This window comes from Natrix helvetica, assembly GCF_964273705.1.
Source record: "Natrix helvetica genome assembly, chromosome: 15".
NCBI classification, from domain to species: domain Eukaryota; kingdom Metazoa; phylum Chordata; class Lepidosauria; order Squamata; family Natricidae; genus Natrix; species Natrix helvetica.
Window position 1 is genome coordinate 3,503,471 of NC_138565.1, and position 12,080 is coordinate 3,515,550.

A 12,080-nucleotide genomic window follows, 5' to 3' on the forward strand; every position below is an offset into this window, starting at 1 on the left:
ATTTTAGGAAGTGATGCCCCGAGTGGTGAAAAACATGCTGAGGGACATGGAAACGCCTGTCCCCAAATGCTTATGAGGGGAAAGCTCGCTCGTACGTAGAAAATACAAATAGTCCTCAAATTACGACCGCGGTGGAGACCAGAATTTCCATGGCTAAGCTGGGCGATTGTGAAGCGAGTCGGGCCTAATTTTACGCCCATTTTTTGTTTGATTAAGTGAATCCCTGCGGCGGTTATGTGAATCGTGCGGTCGTTAAGCGAGTCCAGCTCCCCCCCCTGACTGTGCTTGTAAACGGGGGTCACGTGACCTCGAGACACTGCAACCGTCGTTAAGTGCTCAATGCTGGTTGCCCAGTGGCCCGGAGTTTGATCACGGGACTGCGGGCAATGCTATGACGGTCGTAAGTGCGAGGACTGCTTGTACGTCCCTTTCTCGGGGTTGTTACAGCTCCTTTAGGCCCATCCTGTGAAGCTGATCGCCTTTCTATGCATTTGGTACCTGTCAGAAGTTAGTTAGCAAAAAGCAGACAAAACGTGATCTCTGTATCTCAGGCTGTTCCTTGCAAGTTTAGATGATTTTTATTTCATTTATTCCATTCCACTGGATCTCCTCTCCTCTCCTTAAGCCAGAAACATGGCCAGCAGAGCTGGCAGCAGATTCAGACAGTCAGGAGGTTGGGGGAGGAACCTGAGCAAGTCCTGGAGTCTGGGGAAGGCTCTGATGAGGGCTCTGTGTCGGAGGCAGAGAGGGGGCCAGGGCCATCTGACAGTTATCAGCTGCCTTCAGAGTCAGGCATCAGTGAGGCAGAAGAACAGCTGGAGCCTGTTCCCAGTGTGTGCATGCGCAGACAAAGGGAACATATAAAGAACACAGGTCGACTTGGGAGTAAGGCCACAGGTGGGAGAGTGAATGGCCCCTCCCAGAGGAAATAAAAGAGGAGCGAAAGGGGAGTAGAGTTTGCAGGAGGCAATCAGTTCGCTTAATTGGTTCGTGACTCTCCAAGACTCCTTGCCAAGTTTTGCAGAGATCGGCCTGGCAGCTCTCCAAGCCTGATAAGGTTTGTGACTGTAAATCCTCCCTTGAAAGACTTTGCTGGATGTGAATGAGCTTAATTCACAACAAATTAATAAAAGGGTTTTTTGTCGGGACAAGGAGTTTGCTTCCTGCTCTCAGGAAGCCTCTTGCTCAGAATCCATGGCTGCTTCGCTTTTGCTTCCGTGAGTTGTGCGAACCGTGGTCTGTAAACCATGAAGCCGGCAACAGGAAGCCACCCCAAAGGTGGCTTGTTCCATAAAATCCGAGTCCAAACATCTCGGTTTGAACTCACTGACGTTTTTTTTTGCCACCCACCAAATTCAAACTATGCATCTGGGGTCTTGCCAGGGAATATTTGACTCTTTTATTAGCCACGATCGGCTGACCCAAACGAACCCAGTTCTGCAGACTTCGCATCCTGCAAGCGGAATAATATTCTACCCATAAATTAAGAGAACTCTAAGAATATGTCGCTGACCGCGTGTTTCCTGCAGAAGCACAGCTTTGATCTTCCAAGTTAACTTGTTTTCACATTTGTTGGTTTTTCCCTTAGTCCCCCCTGGATTGACTTCCTTCCAGGAAAAAGCCTGCTGTCCCCATTTCTCCTTTGGAGACCCCCAAAGTACAGGAAGCAAGCACAGGGGGGGGGGGGTCTTCTCAGCATTGAAGAGGTTAGCTAAGCAAACCCACCCTGCAGACAATGGGCTGATTTTCTCCTAGCTGGTTTCCAGCTCAATTCCTGGACACTTTGCTTAACTCTTTGCTTTCCAAAATGGCTGTGCTTTCATCACTCCCCCCACCTCACGTTTCTCACGTACATAAGACGTCGAACTGACAAGAGGTAGTGTTCCTCTTCCTATCTCAAATATAATAAATATTAAACGACAATCCACAACTAATATTTTTTAAAAAACCTGGCAAAATCTCGCTAGTGGGGGAAGAAAGAACTAAGACCTAGAACGAAGGAGAAATTTCCTGGCAGTGAGAACAATTAAGCAGTGGAACAACTTGCCTCCAGAAGTTGTGAATGCCACAACATTGGAAGTGTTTAAAAAGATGTTGGATAACCCTTTGTCTGAAGTGATGTAGGGTTTCCTGCCTAGGCAGGGGGTTGGACTAGAAGACCTCCAAGGTCCCTTCCAACTCTGTTATTCTATATTCAAATTGTGGTTGTTGTTAGTTGCGAAGTTATGTCTGACCCATCGTGACCACATGGACCACGTTCCTCCAGGCCTTCCTGTCCTCTACCATCCTCTGGAGTCCATTTAAGCTCACGCCGACTGATTCGGTGACTCCATCCAGCCACCTCCTTCTCTGTTGTCCCCTTCTTCTCTTGCCCTCCATCGTTCCCAGCATGAGGCTCTTCTCCAGGGAGTCCTTCCTTCTCATTAGGTGGCCAAAGTCTTTGAGTTTCCTCTTCAGGATCTGGCCTTCTGAAGAGCAGTCAGGGTTGATCTCCTCTAGGACTGACCGGTTGGATGGCCTTGCAGTCCAAGGGACTCAATGCAGGAGTCTTCTCCAGCACCAGAGTTCAAAGGCCTCCCTTCTTCGGTGCTCAGCCTTCCTTATGGCCCAACCTTCACAGCCATCCATTGCAACTGGGAAAACCATAGCCTTGACTATGCACACTTTTGTTGGCAGGGTGATGTCTCTGCTTTTAGTATGCGGTCTAGATTTGCCATCACTTTCCTCCCCAGGAGCAAGCCTCTATTAATTTCTTGGCTGCATAAGTGAATAGCATCATATTTCAACTTTTGGCGTTTACCCTGATAATATAAACTAGCCATTTTCTATAACAACAAATCTATTCGTCAATAAAACCCCAAATCAAAGCTTCACATTTTTTTTTCAACCTCAACCACGAAACCCAGAAGTGGTTTTCCAAGTAGAGACAAAAGTGATTGTATATATTTTGTGTTAATTCCTCTAACCCCCATACCTTATACCTTAAACGGTCTACCATGGACCTTACACATTTCTTAAGAGATCCATAAAGGAGGACGTGCATAAGCGCACCAGCCTGCCTTCCGTCCCTGTCCTACGGTCCCCATTGATACGTATTCTTTGTAGTGTTGACGGCTGGGGCTTGCTTATTTATATCCATTGATTTGTGCCCCCTTTTTATGTGTTCTCATACTTGGTTCCTTGTGCTTGTGAGATAATTATTATTAAATCCTCAGAGATTAGAAGACCTCCAAGGTCCCTTCCAACTCTGCTCTTGCATTATATCTCCTCCATACTTGTTGGCAAAGAAACCAATAAACATATATGATTTATTTATTTCATTCAAGCAGGGTCCGTTTTAGCCCATCATCCGTCTTGTGGTGGGATGGGAACGGGGTAGAGAAGAGTAGCCAATTCTCCTAAAAGCAAAGCAAAGCAAAACAAAGCAAAACAAAACAAAACAACAAAGCAACGCAACAAAATAACACATTTCGCCTTTCCCAAACCTCGCCTCTCCAGCCTGCAGAGGGCGCCGCGTGGTCTCCTTTCCTTCCCAGCTCAGTTGCGGCGCGGAAAGCTCCTCTTTCTCTCCCCCCCCCCCCGCGCTCCACCCCATGGTTTGAGTGATGACATCAGGGCTTGCGGGAGGGAGGGGGCGGGCCCTCTTCCCGGGGGAGGGGCTCCCGGTGGCAGGAGAAGCGGGCAAGGGAAGAACCCCCCCTCCCCTCCAACACCCCATCCATCCAGCCGCTCTCCAACAAGCGCCCGACCAGGCTGGCTGCGAGCAGGAGCCCGGCGGCCGCAGCAGCCCCATGGTTGTCTTGATGTGGTCGGAGCTGCTGCCGGAGGAGCGCTCGGCCAGGGCTCTCCAAGGCGGCGGCGGCGGCGGCGGCAGCTGCAGCAGCCCCGAGCGCCTCTTCGAGGGCTGCCGCCGGCTCCGCAGCCTCTGGGATGCGGTGCGCTTGGAAGTGGCCGCCGAGGAAGCCAGCCCGGTGGTCTTGCACAGCTTCACGCAGCTGGACCCGGATCTGCCCCCGCTGGAGGTAACCAAGCCCGGCCGGAGCGCAAGGCTGGGGGGCGAGGGGGGGTTGCGAGGGGAAAAAAACTCGAGGAGGGGGGTTGCAAGAGAAAAAGTCGTGGGGGGGGTTGCAAAGAAAACTCAAGTGGGGGTGGGTTGCAAGGGAAAAAACTCGCGTGGGTGGGTTGCGAGGAAAAAACGAGGGGGGTTGCAAGGAAAAAAACGGGTGGGTGGGCTGTAAGGGAAAAAACGGGGGGTTGCGAGGGAAAAACTCGAGGGGGGTGGGTTGTAAGGGAAAAACGAGGGGCGGGTGGTTGCAAGGGAACAAGCTTGGGGGTGGGTTGCGAGGAAAAAACGGGTGGGTGGGTAGGAAAAACTCGAGGGTGGGTGGGTTGCAAGGAAAAAACTCGAGGGTGGGTGGGTTGCAAGGGTTGGAAAAACTCGAGGGTGAGTGGGTGGCAAGGAAGAAAACTCGGGTTTGTGCAAGGGAAAACCTCTTGGGTGGGTGGGTTGCGAGGAAAAAAACTCAGCTGATTCAGCGGGTGGGTTCACACAACCCGTGCAAAAAACCCAAACAAACCAGGATCGATTCGCGAACTCAGCCTGGGAATGCGCTCTCCTCCCGCGTCCTGCCAACCTCCGTCCGGTGCCCCCTGTCCCTGCCCTGTTTATGGGGTGATGATGATGGATGCTGAGGTTAATTCTGGTGGTGTGAATCCATCCAGCTGTTGAATTCGGGTGGTGGGTTGGTGCAGTTTGCTGGCTGGCTTTTTGGGGTGCCTCCTCCGTCCCCCGATTTCTTGAGCTTGCTTGTTTTGGGGGGAATAAGGGAGCTCTCCAGCTGTGGGTCCCTTGTGGGTCGAACAAAGGAAATCTTAGTTTGACAAATGCGATTGTATTGCGCTGTCTCTGTAAACAGCCCCGCATCGGGCTTGGCTTTGGCTTCGTGGTTTTTTTGGGGGGGGCGTGCAAACTATGGTTTAAAGCATCCCCTGCATAACCTAAACAACTGTGACTCGTTCCGTAACATCACGGTTAAAGTTACGGTAAATCCTGGCCTTCGCTGGAGATCGAAAAGTGACAGGTGAAGCCGGCAATGATCAGGTCTAACGTCACAGGTTAACTAGGTTTAAATGTCCTCCCTTGGGTGTTTAATCCGAAGCACAAGCTGCCCCCCCTTAGTAAATCCTCGCCGTGGATTAAGTCACGCCATGCCACCCTGTTGGAGGTACACACTGAGTAAATAGGCTTAGCCAGGGCTGGTTTACACAGGGCAATCCTGCAAGTGAAGCCACAAAACACAACTTTTCTTTTAACCACACTCTTCCCTGGATACAAGGCCTTCCAAATTTGGGGAATTGACACATTTTCAAGGGTGTTTAAGGAGGGGGGGGGTGTCTAAAGCAAAAAAAAAAAGGACCCCTTTGATGGATTTTGCATTGACAGTTTTTGGGAGACAGGATGATATGCCCTGATGATGTTACCTAGTTTGGTAATGAAATGTCTGCAAGAAAACCACCCAAAGCTCTTAGGCAGCACCAAGGATTGTTCAGGATAGCATCTTTTGGGGCAGTTATTTGTACTTTGTACCAAACTAGGTAACATCATGACAGGTAGTCCTCGACTTGCAACAGTCCGTTTAATGACCTTTCAAAGTTATGACAACACTGGAAAAAAGGGACTGTTTTTCCACACTTAGTGACCGTTGCAGCATCAAAATTCAGGCGCTCGGCAACTGATTCGTATTTATGACGGTTGCGGTGTCCCCTTATCCATGGGGAGGCCAGCTTCGCTTAACAACTGTGTTCCTGAATTAACAACGGCAGTGGTTCACTTAACAACCGTGGCAAGAAAGGTCGTAAAACGCGGCCAAATTCACGTCACAAATCTCTCTCTCTCTCTCTTTCTTAGCCACCGAAATTCTGGGCTCAATTGTTTGAGGACTTAGTATTTCGTTAGACTACTACAGCCTTACAAACGAAAAACCAGATGTAAGCGTTCTTCATATTTATCCTTGTATTAGAAGAAGTCGGAGGTATTCTTCGCGTCTCTTTTTATTTTCTTTATATTTTCTCACGGCCTCCATCCCTCTTTTCTTTCTACTCTTCGTTGTTTCTCTTGATGGTTTTTCTCCTTTTGGTTACGCGTACGACTTTGTAAAATGTAATACAATGATTTCAGCGTGAAAACTTCGGAAGCCTTTCCCCAATCTTCTCTTCCTGAGCTCTTCTTAGCTATCTGCTCGTCTGCTTCTCGTTTGGGGGAAAAAAAAAAAGAGGTTTATTTTAGAACAAGGATGCTGAATTAGCTGCCCCTTTGTTCCCCCTGGTTGCTGGGCGCACAGCCTCCGAGTAAAACCACGGCGTAAGTTTACTACCTTCCTTATTTGCTTGAGTATCATGCGCGCTGATCCCTGGTTCAGCCTGCTTGATTATTATTATGATTATTGTTTTAAATTTATGCATGCACTGAACCGCGAGACGGCCTCCCACGCCAAAACATTTCTTTCTCAGATCTGGAATGAATGAAATTCATGCAAATGACTGCTGCATTCCTTAAGATCCCAGTCCTTTTGGTGCCTACGAACGGCCTTCGTGAAACAATGTTTTGAATTGGAAGTCAATGCTTCCCGTATCTTAGAATTTGGGGATATTCCCCCCCCCCCCCCGTCTGCAACATCCTGTTTTCCCAAATAAAACCCAGGGAAGTTAAAAGACTTCTCTAAGGATGAGACTGATTGTTGTGTTTATGAAGAGGCCACAGAGGTCTGTAGCTTGCTGGGCTCCCCTCTGTGGATATATTAACTAGTACTCTGGAATTTCAAGGCAGCTGTTTAGTTCTGTGCAATTCGAAAGAATAACTCTTGCCATCTGCACAAAGCTTGTGTGTTCTCTAGCTTGCAGGGGGGGGGGTGAAATTTATGAGTCATTTATTCGCTTGATGGCAGAGATGAATTTGAATCCGAGAATGTGGCGTGTTTTTCTATGCAGCTAAAATATTTTTGCTCGCTGGAGGAATTCTCAGTAGAATCTTAAAAAAAAAAAATCAAGATTCCTTCCTGTTGCTTTCAGCTCTTGGGGAGTCTATGGTCAATCAAACACGTAGTTTTATTGGGAAAATTGCTTTTTTTAAATAAAAAAAAGCGCCTTTCTGATTTTTCAGCCTTGGTTTTTTTTTCCCCTCCTCCTCCAAATATGAATATTGTGTTTAATTGAAGTGAGGGCTGGCAGTATATAGTAGGATTCAGATCTTTGCTCTTCTGTGTTAAAACAATAGGAGAAAGGTTATCTATTCATAAAAATCGTGAGTTTTCTAGCATTGGAACCGATTCTTTCTGGAAAGACTATACAGTCAAAGCAAAAAGGCCATGAAATGGAAAATAACCTAGGCAGGAAACCCAACTTTCTAAACCGTTTGTTGAAAACATTGTTTGCAGAGATGGCTGCAGACTGCAGATTACTTTTAACAGGAGGTGATTGTTGACCTTCCTAGTCGGGGGCAGTCTACCTTTTTAATTATTAAAAAGCTGACGATCAGCCCTAAAGCATTGCTGTTAGGAAATGGATGATAAACCAAACTGTCCTCTTGTCCGATCCAGCGTTGCTTGTCTTCGCTAAACGGGTCCATTTTTCTTCTGATGCGGTGGCTCAATGGCTAAGATGCTGAGCTTGTCAATCAAAAGGTCACCAGTTTGATGGTTCGAATCCCTAGCGCCGTGTAATGGAGGGAGCTCCCGTGACTTGTCCCAGCTTCTGCCAACCTAGCAGTTCGAAAGCACGTCGAAAATGTGAGTAGAAAAATAAGAACCACCTTTGGTGGGAAGGGAACAGCGTTTCCCTGAGTCTAGGCTGCCGTGCCAATCTCTGTTTCTCGCCTGAGGGGGACCCCAGCGTTGTCTGAAGACATTTTCCGTGGTCACGTGGCCAGCATGGAAGGCTGTTCCCTTCTCACCAAAGTGGTACCTATTTATCTACTCGCATGTGGTACCTATTTATCTACTCGCATTGGCATGCTTTCAAACTGCTAAGTGTGAAGCAAGGAGCAAGGAACGGGAGCTCCCCGGTCATGCGGCGCTCAAGTCTTGAACCTGGCAGGAGCTGGAGTAAGGAACGGGAGCTCCCCTGGTTCCACGGGTTCAGGTCTCAAACCTCGCTGGAGTAAGGAACGGGAGCTCCTCCAGTCCTGTGGCACTCGGGTCTCGAACCTGGCAAGAGCTGGAGCAAGGAACGGGAGCTGGAGCAAGGAACGGGAGCTCACTCAGTCCCATGGTGCTTGGGTCTCGAACCTGGCTGGAGCAAGGAGCAGGAACTTCCCCAGTCGTGCGGCGCTCGGGTCTCGAATGTGGGCTCTCAGCTCTCCAAGTGACAAGCTCAGTATCTTTAACCCCTGCGCCAAGTGCGAATCGCTCTTAATTTACTTGGCTTCAGATTCTCAGGCCATTAATTGCCGCCAGCCGACAAGGGACCACGCTGGGATACGGAGTCTCTGCAGGGCGAGCGCTCCGTCCAGGGACTTAATTCCGAAGCATTGAATGGAGGGCGACAGATTTCCTGTTGGGAATTATTTTCGGACTTTTTCCTCCGAGCTGTTCCTTCCTGCCTTGCCAAGATGCTCTCCAGATTTAGAAACTGCATCAAAAATTGCGATTTATACCGCTGCGCTGCACCCTGGTTAGGTTGCAGGTTGTGAAAAATGCCAACATTGATTAGCCGAGGGTGTAGAAAGTGCACGAAGTTTGATACAGGGGGTCCTCGACCTACCACCACAATGGAGTCCAGAATCCTCCTCCTTTGCTCCTTCTCATTCTTTTCCTTTTCTCCTTCTCCTCTTCCTTCTTTTCTCCTTCTCTTTCTCCTCCTCTTCTCTTCCTCCTCCTTCTTTTTCCTTCTCTTTCTCCTCCTCCTTTTTTCCTTCTCCTTCATCTCTTCCTTTTCTCCTCCTTTTCTCTTCTTCCTCCTCCTTTTCTCCTCCTTTTCCCTTCCTCCCTCTTTTCTCCTTCTCTTTCTCCTCCACCTTTTCTCCTCCTCCTCCTCCTCCTTCCTCATCTAGGAGTAATTCAACAAATGCAAAATCCCCGCAGAGTTTTCAATTCAGCAGGAAGGAAGGGAGAATTCTCAAATCCTTAAATTGGTCCAATGAGGAAGGCCATCTTTACTCAATGTGGGCTCCTTTCTCCCCTTCCCCATTGATCCGAGTAGCGTTGCCTTCATTTATTTCCTTAACGCTTCATTAAACCCTCTTCGGATTTCCTGTTCAGACGTCAAAGAACTTTGATTTACTTTTTACTTTCCCCCAGTTATCGCTTAAGTGTTTATCCACTCTCCTTTCCGAAACCTCTAACCCTCCCTCTTCTTGGGTTTTGCCTCTGATGTGGAGAGGATGGGGGGGGATCTGCTTCTTGTGGGTGGGCTGGGCCCCTTCCCCCCCTTCTAGGGGGTGTTGCATAAAGCCAAACCCACATCATCTGCTTCCCATTAAATGCTGATTCTTCAACCTCAGAGCTGGCAAGAAAAGGAGGGCCTTCGTTTCAGACATTTGGGAGCTGTGTGTGTGTGTGTTTGTGTTGTTTGTGTGTACTAATGGGGGCTGCTGGGTTGCAGAGAGGAGCAAAAGATATTTGCTTTGTCTCTGTATTTTTACAGCTGTTGCTAAAAGGGTTATTTCCTGCCCTTCCTTCCTTCCTTTCTCCTTCTCCTTCCTCCCTCCCTCCCTTCTCCCATTCTCATTCTCCTTCCTTCCTTTCACCCTCCCTTCCTCTTATTCTCCCTCCCTCCCCCCATTCTCAATCTCCTTCCTTCCTTCTCCTTCTCTTTCCCTCCCTCCCACCCCCCATTCTCAATCTCCTTCCTTCCATCCTCCCTTCTCCCATTCTCATTCTCCTGCCTTTGTCCCACCCTTCCTCTTATTCTCCTCCCTCCCCCCATTCTCAATCTCCTTCCTTCCTTCCTTCCTTCTTTCCTTCTCCTCCCTCCCTCCCCCCATTCTCAATCTCCTTCCTTCCTTCTTTCCTTCTCATCCCTCCCTCCCCCCATTCTCAATCTCCTTCCTTCCTTCCTTCCTTCCTTCCTTCCTTCTTCCATTCTCATTCTCCTCCCTTTCTCCCTCCCTTCCTCTCATTCTCCTCCCTCCCCCATTCTCAATCTCCTTCCTTCCTTTCTTCCTTCTTTCCTTCTCCCATTCTCATTCTCTTTCCTTTCTCCCTCCCTTCCTCTCATTCTCCTCCCTCCCTCCCCCCATTCTCAATCTCCTTCCTTCCTTCCTTCCTTCCTTCCTTCCTTCCTTCCTTCCTTCCTTCCTTCTCCCATTCTCATTCTCCTTCCTTTCTCCTTCCCTTCCTCTCATTCTCCTTCCTTCTTTCCTTCCTTCCTTCCTTCCTTTTTACCTTCCTTCCTTCTGATTCCACCCTCCCCCTTTCTCCTTGCTCTAATGTGGCCTGGGTTGCTTCTCATTACTGAAAAGGGATATTGCTGCATATTGTATGAACCTCCCTCATCATCGTTCTTACTTGGATTGGGTTCAAGGTCCATTTTAACCTACCATCCTGTTTCCGTTGGAGGCTGGTCAGGGACGATCGGGAACGCCCTCCAAGCTGCAAAAGCTTGGATTATTTGTTGCTGCGTACCCTTCCCGTGAAAATATTCTCCTCAAATAGGAACTTTCTTGTTCTTTACAACAGCTTTAATTTCGCTTCTGCTTTTCACCTTTCAAGAAAACCGAGAGATTCTTGTCTTGTGGCAGGGAGTTCCACCAGCAGCAAAGAGGATATATATATAAAACGCCTTTTTCTTTGCCTAGAACTGAAGAAATGGGATTTATTAACCTCTTTTATACTCTTAAACTTTTGTTAGGAATTGGGAGGGGAACAAATCAATAGATTACATTCCCAAAGGTTTACCTGTTCGGTCTTTTCCCCAGATATTCTCTCATAATTGCCATTTTTATACTGAATAAAGTCACTTTTACGACGGTTCGTCCAGAACTACCATCAAAATAAAGCTGTTATTTTTTTATGATTGCTTTTATGATCAAACTCGCCCTGGCGTTTTTCCTCTCCTTTCAAACGAGGCTTCTGTTTTTTCGCTTTATTCTCAGACTGCTTGAAAATGTCTTTTCAGTTTCTCCTGGTGTTTTTGAGCCCAGCATCGGGGTGGGTGGGAAGAGAGGGGGTTCTGAATAAGGCTTCCCGAAAGCATGAAGCAAACTCCTTGTCCCCACAAAACCCCCTTTTTTTAAAATTATTTTAAATTATTTTAATTATTTTAAATTATTTACTTAGCAGTACAGTTCTGTATATCTTTTTATCCTCCTCTTATTTATGTATTTATCCACTTAATATTTTAATTGTTTAAATTTTATAGTCATTTATGATGTATTTTGATATGGACTGTACACCGCCCCGAGTCCCTTTCGGGAGAGGGGGCAGTCTATAAGCGCTAAGAAATAATAATAATAATAATAATTTTATTAATTCACTGTGAATTCTGCTCCTTCACACCCAGCAAAGTCTTTCAAGGGAGGATTTACGGTCACAGACCTTCTCTGGCTTGGAGAGCTGCCAGGCCCATATCTGCAAAACTTGACCAGGAGCCTCGGAGAGTCACGTACCGATGAAGCGAACTAATTGCCTCCTGCAAACTCCACTCCCCTTTCGCTCCTCTTTTATTTCCTCTGGGAGGGGCCGTTCATCCTCCACCTGTGGCCTTACTCCCAAGTCGACCCCTGTTCTTTAGCTGTTCCCTTTGTCTGGCCACTCTGCCCATGCACACACTGGGAACAGGCTCCAGCTATTCTTCTGCCTCACTGATGTCTGACTCCGAAGGCAGCTGATAACTGGCATAAGGCTCTGACCCCCTCTCTGCCTCCGACACAGAGCCCTCATCAGAGCCTTCCCCAGACTCCAGGACTGGCCCAGGTTCCTCCCCAACCTCCTCCCTCTCCGAATCTGCCTCCTCCCCGGATAATAAGCCCAGAGTGCATGTGCTAAAATAAACCATCCCCCCCCCCAAAATAAGCCCTCCCTGAAAATATTGCGACACAGCAGCAGCCAGGAGGTGACCACGCTCGCTGCCTCCTGCATGTCAAA

At 48.1% G+C, this 12,080-nt stretch overlaps 1 protein-coding gene across 4 annotated transcripts in view; it reads left to right on the forward strand.

Annotated features, from left to right (window-relative positions):
* The window catches only part of RALGDS (ral guanine nucleotide dissociation stimulator), a 66,848-nt gene that overhangs the window by 14,467 nt on the left and 40,301 nt on the right, over positions 1-12,080 (forward strand). For 2 of the 4 annotated variants that reach the window (XM_081967236.1, XM_081967237.1), the window contains exon 1: positions 3,640-4,022. The exons of the other annotated variants lie outside the window; for them this stretch is intronic. In XM_081967236.1, coding sequence (XP_081823362.1) covers positions 3,792-4,022 — 231 coding nt within the window. In that variant the 5' untranslated portion in view covers positions 3,640-3,791. Of the gene's footprint in view, positions 1-3,639; positions 4,023-12,080 lie in introns of those variants that run through there. 4 annotated transcript variants of the gene reach the window in all.